This window comes from Epinephelus fuscoguttatus, linkage group LG4 (genome assembly GCF_011397635.1).
Source record: "Epinephelus fuscoguttatus linkage group LG4, E.fuscoguttatus.final_Chr_v1".
Taxonomy (NCBI): domain Eukaryota; kingdom Metazoa; phylum Chordata; class Actinopteri; order Perciformes; family Serranidae; genus Epinephelus; species Epinephelus fuscoguttatus.
Genome location: NC_064755.1, coordinates 32,356,548 through 32,368,979, shown reverse-complemented (window position 1 = coordinate 32,368,979; position 12,432 = coordinate 32,356,548). Strand labels below are relative to the sequence as shown.

At 40.0% G+C, this 12,432-nt stretch overlaps 1 protein-coding gene across 1 annotated transcript in view; it reads left to right on the top strand.

The window, feature by feature from the left end:
* The window catches only part of nell2a (neural EGFL like 2a), a 129,168-nt gene extending 125,688 nt beyond the window's left edge, over positions 1–3,480 (top strand). The window contains exon 20 of the mRNA XM_049573261.1: positions 2,709–3,480. Coding sequence (XP_049429218.1) covers positions 2,709–2,750 — 42 coding nt within the window. The 3' untranslated portion in view covers positions 2,751–3,480. The remainder of the gene's footprint in view (positions 1–2,708) is intronic.
* The last annotated feature ends 8,952 nt before the right edge of the window (positions 3,481–12,432 follow it).

Below are 12,432 nucleotides of genomic sequence, written 5' to 3'. Positions count from 1 at the left end.
TTATACAATCATTAACAGGGAGATTGTGGCTTAAATGTAAATAAAAATAAATATTTTAAAATAAGACGCTGAATGTTGTGCAGGCTGCCTGAGTTGCGCACATTCCTCCTGTATAAATACCAGTTAATGTGTGAAAAAAAGGCGTGCGCATATGCATTGCATAGGCATTGTTTTTACATCTGGCCCCTGGAGTTATCGCTGGTTGCCTGGCAACCTCACAGTGAGGAAAGACTCACGTTTCTGCTGTCTGTCTGCTTCATATTTAATGCACAATCTTCTCATCTAACTCTCGATTGATATATTTCCCAAAATGTTGAACTTTTCCTTTAACACAAATGAACCTGGACCGAGAGAAACGCACACTGAGAAAACATATGTCAGCCCCTCATCTCCTGGCTTCTGGCTCAGCTGCAGCGGGGAATCACAGCCTGCGCTCTCCTCTGTACGGTGTTAAACAAGCAGACATGTTTGCACACGCAGCACTTACAATGTATAGAGCCTCAGATATTCTGTCCAGAAAACTGAGGCGAGCTCGCATAATTGCTTCACGTATATCGGGTGGAGGAAGCTGCTGTCCACAACTTTTGTTTTAAAACTTGTGGCAGAGAACAATCACAGAGAAAGTAAACTCATTAACAATTGTGAGCATAAATTGTTTGCCTCAGCTTTAGGGACTAATCCACAAAGACTCACTCCCTTGCCTGAGTTTCTGGGGTGGAATATTTTCTCTCTTCTTGCCTGAAAATGATTTCTACATTTTTCTGAAAATATGGCAGCCATTCTCAATAGACAAACTGATAAATATTCAAACTTGCTATGCTATCTTTAATAAATGTCAAAAACTTGCATTGGATTCAAACACATGAATGTGACTTTAATCTTTTTGAGAAGTGCTGCTCTCAGTGCAATTGGTTTTTAGCTGGAGCCAAATTATTCACCAAGGTCTCTTTCTCTCCAAAACAAACGGACATAGTTAGTTGAACCGGTAAAAACACTGAATAAAGTAGTTTCACATTAAAAAAAATTGGTGTTTCACGACACTGCTCGTCATGGAGGGGCTGCTGACTACAGAGGCTACAGTGAAAACACAAATGGCTCTATCTAGAGCCAGTGTTTGGTTTGTCTGTTCTGGGTTACTGTCAATGCAACAGCGATCTCTGTAGAGGCGGACCTGCTCCCTATGTAGATATAAACAGCTCATTCTGAGGCAGGGGTGTCAAACATACAGCTATCCTATCCGGCCCACTGGATGACTTTGCACACCTAATATTGATGCACGTGTGAAGGCGGAGAGGTTTCAAGAGCACGTTTACCAGTGAGTAGATGCTTCATGTACAATGCTGCCGCAGAGGCTTTTTCACTGCAACCAGAATGCAGCTCTCTGAAGAAACAATGACTACTTATTGAGGTCTGATTTAAAGATATTGAACATAGTGCAACATATTGAAAACCAGCAGCCTCAGTCCAAAAGAATCTGTATCAGACTTCTATCTTAAAACAATATGGGTGGAAGCTTTTGTCAGGCAGTGACAAAACTTCAGACTGTAAATGGTTTGTAAGGCAGGGGATGACTTAACCTGCTTCTTCAACAGCTTCCACTTTAATGGAAAATTTTGGGGAAAAAAATGCACATGTAATGAAAGTGAATAGTAGACTGTGTGAACGTGGAAAAACTGAGACATACTGTTGAATTTGCACATAATTTTCTTAGGCAACTGCGGGCTGATCTTACTATATAATGACGAAAACTCTGTCTGTGGGTGTGTCTGTGTGTCTGTTCCACGTTTTTCTCCTCATTGACTTGGTCAATCCATGTGAAATTTGGCACAGTGGTAGAGGGTCACGGGAGGATGCAAATGAAGCAATATTACATCAGTTGGCCAAAGGGGGGCGCTATAGTAAACGATTGAAATTGCAAACTTTGAATGGGCATATCTCATGCCCCGTATGTCGTAGAGACATGAAACTTTGCACAGAGATGCCTCTCCTCATGAGGAACAAATCTGCCTCAAGAACCCTTAACTTTGGTTATACAGATTTTCCACCATTTTGAATTTTTTGCACTTAAAATCGATCTCTTCCTAGGAAGTTTGAGCAATCTGCATGAAACTGGGTGAACATAATCTAGGGACCAATATCTAAAGTTCCCTCTTGGCAAAAGTTGGACAACTTACTAAAACTGAGCTTCTATAAGGCAATGAATATTGCGGAGGGCGTGGCTCATCACATAAAGGTGTATAACATCTCAAGGGTTTCACCCATCACCACGCAACTTTTTACTGGTCTACCTGAGATCAAATTGTGCTATGTGTGGCCCATGATCTAAAATGAGTTTGACACCCCTGTTCTAAGGTAATGAAAACACAACTGTTCTTATTTTCAGGTGATTTTTACTAAAGAAAACATACTTATTGTATTATTCTCCATTTCTGCCAGTGTATCACCTGTAATCCTGAACACTGGACCTTTAAAACAAAACGTATGTGAGATCATTCATGTTTGTATTCTCAGTAGAATAACTCTACCTTGGATCAGTTGGTGCAGAAATACCACCCAGTGGAATTCTAAATGCCAAACTGAGTCTATATGCTGCAGCGCCGCCACCTGAAAATATTAACCGTTCAGCTTCAAAAAGACTTTGAAGAGGTTAAAGTATGATGATAATCCACTCATGTGTCTCTTTGCCTTCTCTCTCCTCTCATTTCCAGAATGGACACATCTGTTGCTCAGTGGACCCCATGTGCCTTTAGTCCCGGCAGATCTGAAGGCACCTGTACAGTGTTCTCCATGTAAAAAAAAGTAACACCACCCCTTTGTCTCCTCACTGTCCTCCTCACAGGTGTGGGTCAGATAGCTTTTGCATTGTTAGGATTTTGTTTTAGTCTGCTGAACCAGATGGATGGGGGTTACCGATCAGGATAATTCATACAATTACACATTGTCAAATACAGACAGTTTAACCTTCAGGTACCTTCTGATTTCTAGCTCTTATTGTATGGTCTATAAGGTAAGCCCCGCCCATCTGGTACCTCATGTTAAGCTTAAGAGTGTTCTGCAAAGACTCTGTGACCCGCGTCTGCCTCCTCAACTCCTCTTTATACCAAATGCAAACCTATATCATACCAAACAGATGACGGACTACAGTTTCCTCAGACCCACTCTCTCTGTTCTGTCTCACCACGTAAGAGTGAACCTTTAAGGATCACGGCTCCCCACTCCGAATCATCGCTACATGAATCTGTAAGATATTACTATTACTGGCATGACTGTGCTTGATGTCCAAAACATTTTTGCTGATTTCTAAATTCTCAGTGATGATGATGATACCTTAGATAGCGTAAAGGCAGTTAGCATAAGGTTCCGTTGCCACATTTATGAATCGTCTATATTATGTGGTGCTTTGTAGCATTTTGTTCCATTTCTCTTTTTTGTAAGTTTTTTCTTTCCAAGCTTGTTATTGTGTAATAGTGAAATAAAGTATTTCCATTTACATTTAATTCTTGTCTTGGCTTATGTATGAGTGAGATTCATTGTGTTTGAAGACTACACTCAGTTGCTAGTTTATAGACCATTTGTTTACAGTGACTTCTGGGTAGAAAACTCATGTGTCACATACATAAAATGAATGGCGCTGAGCAAGTGCTGCCTCAATTTGTTACTTTTTAGACACCTAAGGAAAGGCCCACCTAAAAAAAAATAATTTCAGTTTAAGTGTATGCTTTATTTAGACTATTTTAACCGCTTTACCTCGCCATCAGACAGCTCCTTCCGACGGGGAACTAAAGCCGTTATCTCAGAGCCACCAGACTCTATTGACAGTATTTTACTTTGCAGAACACAAGCATTGCTGGTCTACCACTGCCTCAGTCAACTTCAACTTTCAACTTCTATTATTAAAGTCCCAGAGGGCAGACCAAAAATGACAATATAAACAACACAAAGAACAGTACATAAAACTCAACACTTAAAATATTAAGGCAAAGATTTACAGACATACAGGTCTGTGGCACCCTAAAACGGGTACCTGAGGGAAGAGTCTGGATTCTGTGTGAAGTGGGTGAGGTCATCACAGTGTCAGTTAGTGTGTAAGTCAAAGCCAAATTAAGTGTGCACTTAAACTGATATTGATTTTTTTTTTAAGGTGGGTCTTTTTAAGTGGCTAAAATATGTTTTTCTGCGACCGCCATCCACAGCAGTACATTGTTTAGCTACCATGCCCATAGATGTGGTTTATATGTCACAGGTGAGCTGGAGCCAATCCCAGCTGACATGAATGAAGAGAAGGAAAGCCAGTTTTTAATTATGGCTTTTTGTGGAGCAATGGCTGCTACTTCTGTACGGAGGAGTGTGCAGATGCGGACTCAGAGCTAGGAGTGGTGGGAACGTGACATGAATGGCTTCAGTGAAACAGATTTCATCCAAAATATTAGATCGTCAAGGGTATTTTTTTTACTACATCTGTCAGCACCTCTCTGCAAGACTCACATGGCAAGACACTCAGGCAACACATCTCCTGGAGAAAATGTATGGGTCTTAGGTTGTACTGGCTGGGGACAGAGGCAGGTTACCACACAAATGTCAATCTAAAGTGACACAAAAGTCCCATCAATTCCAATATGACTCTTCAAACAGTAAATCTGATTTAGACCACATATGAAAGTAGCCCAAAGCAGAATTTAAAAGATCAGATCCCATGTGATTTGTGCTGTTCACACTGTAATAAAAAACAGATCTGATTCACAGATGAGCAAAAAAAAAAAATGATTTGGGGGTGAACTCTAACTGACCTGTATGTGGGCTAATCCTTGGCAGCTGCCTGGGTTTGAGTCTGACCTGTGGCCCCTTGCTACATGTCAGTCCCTCTCTCCCTCCCCCCTCTCCTGTCACTCTCCAGTTGTTCTAAAACAAAGGCAATAAAAGCCCCTGAAAATAACTTGTATATAAAATAACTTTGCCTGCAGTCTGACCGTAGCCATCGTTTCAAAGTTTCTTCTTGATGTTGGAAACAACAGACAAAATAATCTCATATCTACCTAAGTGTGCTTACTTGTCACACTATTGTAAATTTAAACATGGTCCTTGAGGTGAGAATATTTTCTCAACACAACCATACTACCTCTGTTCAGTCACCTATATTGAGTGCTGCAGGAATGAGCCCTAAAATGGGGCAGTGAATGAGCATTTTAGCACTCCTGGTTCCCTTCTCTTGAAGTCAGTGAGTTTTTTGAATGGGTTTTTGGTTGAATGCCTGAAATAAGGTCTGTGGTTAACACAAGACAAAAAGGCATTTGCTGACAAGTGGCTAAATGAGACTACAGAACGCCATCACACCGAACACTGCTTTACAGCCTGGTTGTGGTGGCAACACTGAAGTCATGCGACAATAATGTAGATCTTTTATAGCCTGCCGTTAGCTTTTTATTTCTGGCAAATGCATTTATGCTTCAAAACTGATAATGGCGTTTGTGGTAAGCATTGTCGCCTCACAGCAAGAGGGTTCCTGGTTCGAGCCTGGGATGGAGGGTTCAAACCTTGGCATGGGGGAGCCCTTCTGTGTAGAGTTTGCATGTTCTCCCCGTGTCAGTGTGGGTTTTCTCTGGGTACTCCAGCTTCCTCCCACAGTCCAAAGACTGTTTATCTTGCTAAACAAAACATGTAGGTATTATAAACATTTGTTTGCCACAGAGTACATTTTCTGCAATAATCCAAAAAATCCAATGGAAAAAATCCCATAGGCTTTTTGTCAAAGGAACCAGAGCGATGCTAACTTCCACGTCAGCCTACAAAAAAATTCATCCCTGCAGCACTCTGTTTGTGTTTCCTTTAAATTGAACTCAGCAATCTGCAGATATCAGAACAGCAGTTGGCTCATTCAGCTGCAGAGGTGCAATAGTTTGTTGAGATGATCTTAAATACTTAATTAACTAAGCAGTCCACTCATCATTATCATATTATATTCATCAGGGTGTAAAGGTAGCGTGTGTGGCCTCATTCTTTATACAGTATGTATATGAAACCAGTCAGTTGGTAGTCACGCAACCTAAATTAAATCTGGATCAGATGGGCTAACTACATATTAATAGGTTACAGTGAACCCAATGCTTTACGTGTACCTCTGGTAATCTCATACTAGATTAAAAGTGTGTGTGTTTTTTACAGGATTATCAATATTTATTACCATCTGCTGAGACCAGAGATCTCGCCTCCCACCATCAGACACTAGCCGAGCGATACAGAGCGTTTGATTGATTCTGTAAATTGAATAAGTAAAATCAAATTTGTGGCTTTCACCGATCCAATACTAATACGGTTGTTCCATGATTGGGATTTTAAAATGAGGCCTCTTGTGTTGAATACACTTCGACATCCTCATATTTGGATGCAAAGCAAAGACTATGCGAGTTGTAGCACACAGATTCCTCTCCTCCTTACTTTGTCCTGTGCCTCTGGAGATGCTAGTAATACTTGTATCGCAGAAGAGCACTTAAAGCTCCTAATATAATTATCTATCAGTTCACAGCCACGGACAAATGAGTTCAGCCTGGAGATGGCTTTATTTCCCTGTGGAGCAGCCGCTCCCCCACCAACTGATTCCCCGACTCTACCTCGCAGCTGCTTACATTAACAAACACACAACGTAATAGGGCCCATTTATATTCCAACACTCTCTCCGCTCACTCCAGCTTTTTCTGCTCCCCTCTCCCCCTAAAAAACTTTTTACCTCAGGTTATCCTGACTCCAAACTCATTCCTGAGTTGAATGATAGGGCAGGGGACATGGGCAGTGGACAGTGGGCAGTTCGCAGCGGCTGCTCGTAGGTTGGCAAGGGCACCATCTGGCCTGCCTTGGTCCAGTGGCTTCTAGCTGGTGGTGGCACGGAGCCAGTGGGCACCTGAGTAGTGGTGGCACAGCAGGGCACACTGGTCCTCCAGCTGGCTCCTAAATGTCCAATTTTCCATGGCAGTGCTGAACCCTCTGCAACAGATGCCGGGACCCACAGGGAGTCCACTTCACTGCCTGTCCTATATTCACCGTTAATGACCACACATATCATTGTGATCGTGGCTGGCGAAGCAAGGCAACAGAAAAAAAAGTCAGTTTTACTTTAGCAGAGAGTTTAAATTGATTGTGCTTTATGACAGTTTTTTCATTACGTTTCAGTGATCTTCCATTCTTCAATTGGCTCTAATTGGTCTGTAAAATTCACTGCGCTGTTAAAGAGATCTCTGCGGAGAAAGAAAGAGAGAACAGGAGCATGCAATCACTCAAAATTATTCATATGCATATGCTTTGAATTGGCAATTATCATCTATGCAGTAAGTATAGGAGAGTGGTTTAAAGCATTTGCTCGTCGAACATTATCTCTCGTCACTGCAGTGTAAACTCTGTGCTTTTTGTTTATTTGTCACACATTCCAGAAATGTGCAGGATTGACTGAATGCACAAACATATAGAGCCTCAGCCAGAACAAGGAGAGAAGTCACCGTGTTTGTCTGTATGAAAACAAACACGCAGACAAGTACAAATGCTCTACAGTCCCACGGTGCCTATGGCTTTGTTTCCCAGATTTAACTTTGGCTGCAGCTGAAGCTGAAATAATCGGGATAGCCTCCACTTCACCAAGAACTGATTCACCCTGCTTACATTTTACAAATCCAATGACTTGCCAAAGGCTTTATTAGTCCTTTTCTATAGCTATTAAATGGATTGCACTTTAAACAGACATTGGTGGTTCACAGATGATGATGCAGTGACATATTTGGTTGTTTGGTGAAATATCTCAACAACTGTTGGATGGATTACCATGACATCTTCTTCACACATTTATGCCCCTCTTAGGAAGAACTATAATAACTTGACCTGCTGACTTTTCATTTAGCACCATCAAGAAAAAATACCCAATGAATGAATGACATTCCCATCAGCCTCAGGTGGACTTTGTGTCTCGTGCTAATTACCAAATGTCATTTCGTATGAGCTAGTTCTACCGGAGTTCACCATGACCCTTATTCCTCTTCTCCTCTGTACTGTAATTAAAAAGAGAGATATAACACAATTTAAAATATGATTATTTTCAGGTGGGGGAAACTGAGGTAATGAAAGCCACATTTAACCTCTGCCAGATTATGCTGATGATAATGCTCATAAACAAGAAAAAAATGTAGTTTGCTGAGGGAAACCATGGAATGCAAGCCCAGATTCTTAGGACAATGCAAGCAAACAAAACAAAATGTGGTTTGAAAAGTCTTTACCAACGGTCTTTAACCCATTCACCAGAATAAATGTTGGCATTATATGTTTCTGCTAACCATGTTGCATTTGTGTGTTTCATACATATGGCGTGTTGCAGTTCAGATTACATTTATATGAGCTGAGTTTCTCATTAGGAGGAGGGGAAAGTGGATGACATGACACCAAGAGGAGACTGCAGCAGAACACTGTTCAAGACCACAGAAGTGATGTTTTTCAACAAGGGGTTGGGACATTTTTCGTTGTATTTGTAGCAATAAAAGCAGGTATTTTTCAACGAGGGTTTGGGACATTTTCAGCCGTATTTATGGCAACAAAAGTAAGTCTTTTTTTTAACAAGTTAGGGACATTTCTAGCCATGTTTCTAGCAACAAAGAGCATTGTTTCATCAAGAATTCAGGGCTGTGTTTGTAATGAGAGGTTGGGACATTTTAAGCCTTTTTTTAGAAACAAAAGTGGGTATTTTTTGTTGAGAGTTCATGACATCTCTAGCCATGTTTGTAGTAACAAAGGCAAGCATTTTTTAACAAGAGTTCAGGGCACTTCCAGCTGTGTTTGTGCCAACAAAAGCAGGTCTTTTGTAATGAGAGGTTGGGACATTTTAAGCCTTTTTTTTTTTTTAGAAACAAAAGTGGGTATTTTTTTGTTGAAAGTTCAGGACATTTCTAGCCGTGTTTGTAGCAATAAAAGCAGGGATTTTTAATAAGAGTTTGAGACATTTTTGAGCTGCATTTGTAGCAACCAAAGTGAGTATATTTTAACAAGAGCAAGGTACATTGCCAGCCATGTTTGTGGTAACAAAAGCAAGCATTTTTAATGTCAGTTCTGGACATTCCCAGCCATGTTTGTAGCTTTAAAAGCAGGAATGTTTAACAGGAGTTTGGCACATTTTTGAGTCATATTTGTAGCAACAAAATCAAGTATTTCTTAACAAGAGTTCAGGACATTTCCAGCTGCATCTGTAGCAATAAAAGCACACATTTTTAACAGGAGTTTGGGACATTTAACACCATTTTAATCTAAAATATAATGTTTTCCTCACTCTAACTAAGTGGTTTTGTGTCTAAACCTAACCACACATTAACCACAGTATAAAATTGAAAGCTGAAAACATAAAGAAACGTAAGATTTTTCAAACTACAATTTGTTTCGTTGCCTTGCATTGTCCAAAGAATCTCACAACTACTTCAGATTCCTCCAGCAAGGTTTCCAAGGTCAAGAATGAACTTTCATGCTTAAAAAATGTGTTAAATACTGTTAGATATCTTTCATTATTGTGCAGCAGATCTCTACTCTGTTCAGTCCTACACATAAATACTCACCCTCTCTTTTATCGTGTGCCATGCCTTCCCATTTAGTATGGGTCAGTCCAAAGGTATTACACGCACAAAAAATATAATATATGAATATGAAATATAAACAAGATTTGCTGGCAAACGTAGCTGTATTTTTTGACAGTGGATTCTGTCACTGGCAGTGACGAAGCCTTTCAGCCACGCAACAGTTAGTCTTAATATTCATCGCTGAATTCTTCACTTGATTTGACTTGAGAACAATTAGAATAAAACCAAATCCCCTCTCCCCCACAGAGGAATAGTAAGGCAGACATCATTATCACAAACCCATGTCCTGGGATTCAGTCCTCCAAGTGAGTAGTTGGATGTGTTGAAAAATATATCTAAGCCACATGTTCCTCTGTAAGGTATCAGAAACCTGCAGAAGGACTGAGAGATGAATTCTGTTTCCCTTGTGGCCACTGGGGACAGAAACCATCTCGGGCACGGTGAAAGGACTGAGGGGGAAACCTGCTAGCTGGCTGGGACTGACTGCACTGATAAATTTCACAAGGTCTCTCAGAGTCACGGAGCTGTCAGCACAGAGTGATGGGCCATGCCAGGACATGATACACTGATCTAATTGGAGGATAGCTCAAAGACAGTAGACGAGATTCCAGTTGATCTGTAGCTGAGGCTCGACTCCTCTGGGGGAATTTTCTGGTTTATATTTAGCTGCAAATACAGCACAAGAAGTTGATTCTGTTTTCAAAACCATCTCTTGTGTCTTTTTTGATTTGGTGCTAGAAGATATGTGACTAGAGCAGCTTGTAAATAATGCGAAATGTTTCAAAAATGCCTCCAGAAAGAGCCAAAGAGATGAAAAAAAGAAACATCTTAAAAATTTGATTAAAAGCCGAATGCAATCGATCACGAACGCTGCCAACACAAATGCATCCACTGCATTGAAGAGGTAGTCAATACACTGTTAACACAACATAGGGCATCAGGCTTCAACACCCTGCAAACATTTTTGAAACTCTGGTTTTCATGTGTTCTCTCAATTATTGCATGGTCCTCCAAAAATCAATATCTCATCTCTCAGCCCGATGGCAGACTTGGAAGAGACCCCAGTCAAACAGCTAATACTCTCTGACAATGAAATATATTTTTCCAGACAAACAACAAGCAACAGTAAGACCTCAGGTGTTCATACAGCTCCTTGGTTTTCATTCAGTGGGTATTTTTTTTTTCATTTAATAACCTGAAAAGCACCTTGCTGATGCTGTTATTAGGGATAAATTACAACAACTGGTGAGGCACAGGTTCAGTGTTGTGAATGCAACCACAGGAGACATATTTGCCTATTGAGGATGGACTGCTGCAGATATTTAACCTGTGCTATCATGGTCAGGGGGTAATCTTTTTAACTGCTGCTCCATTAAGAGTCTTTCATATCTTTTTCCTTTGTGCAATCCCTTTAACCATCGGTTTTTAACCCTTAAAAGGAAGTAATAGCTACAGTAGATAGGCTGTTACTTAGGTAATAATAAGATGCATAATCTACTTTCGGCCCCTTGTTATAGATGTCATGCATGAGGGGTGTGAAGTTATACGACGAAATAATTTTCTCTTTGTCAGACTGTTTTGTTTGACTATTAAAACACAGGGTTTCATCCAACTGGGCGTGCAGGATCTAGCAGGCTCTGTGACCGTCTCAACCCCACTCAGCTCGTGCTCTGAGTACATGTTCATAAGCTTTACATGATGGAGGAATTAGAATTAGAAATACTTCATCGGTCCCTGAGGGGAAATTATGATTCGTTACAGTTGCTCCGATGTAAAGAATACAGAATTATAAGAAGAAGAAGAATTAGAGTCTGAAATAAAAGTGTGTACACATAAAGCAATAAAAAAAAAATAAAGTTGAAATGAAATGTGCATTAAAATAAAAATAAAATGTGCATGTTTAACAGTGGTGCTTAAGATACAGTAATTAAATATTAAAATAAAAAATATATCGTCACTGTGCTGAGGCTGTAAGTGTGAAAATTTAACTACAATATATAAATCAGGAGAATAAAACAACAATAGAATAAGAATAAACATAAGAAATATGAACAGAAATATGCATTGTATGTTTAATTAATGTATACATTCAAGAGGTGAGAAATATTACACAGCTAAATAATTGCACAGAATATAGCGGCAGTTGAATTACTGCACCCTTTAGATAATCATGAGTTATAAATGCAGTTGGTTAAAAAGTCCAAATGCCAGTCTACTGACTCAGAGCAGCTGAGAGTTGATGGCAATCAGCAGGAATGAGTTCCTGTGGTACATCTTGGGGGGATGTTACATAAGTTTTGTACAAATAATATAGGTTACCACCTTTAATATGACCCTATCCAGTGATGCTAATAATAAAATGTCATATCATGTGCCATGAAAACACTGGATGAGATTTATTGCCATGCTAATAATACATGCATACAATATAAGATCAGTTTATTTGATGCATGTTAAGTACGAAGGCATACAGCATATACCATCCATCCTGTAATTTGTATATTTGGTCTTGCACCTATGCACATGGAAACTAGTAGTCTTACTGTTAAGCCTGTTTGGGCTGCACATCTACTGAAGCAAGATGCTACACTGATATCAGAATACAGACACCCCACTGAGTAGATTTTTGTTCTTGGACAAAATTTATTCCATCTAAATGTCAATATATTTTAGCACTGTTTAGCTGTGCATCTTTCTCAGCATAACATTATGATGGTCAGCTGGAGAATTTATCAGCAGCCAGATAAAAGTCATTTGAAAACCAGCAGGGAAGTCTAATTAGTTTAGCCGTGCCAGCTGTACAAAAAGCAAAAATCTAAATGAATCTTTGTGAATTAAT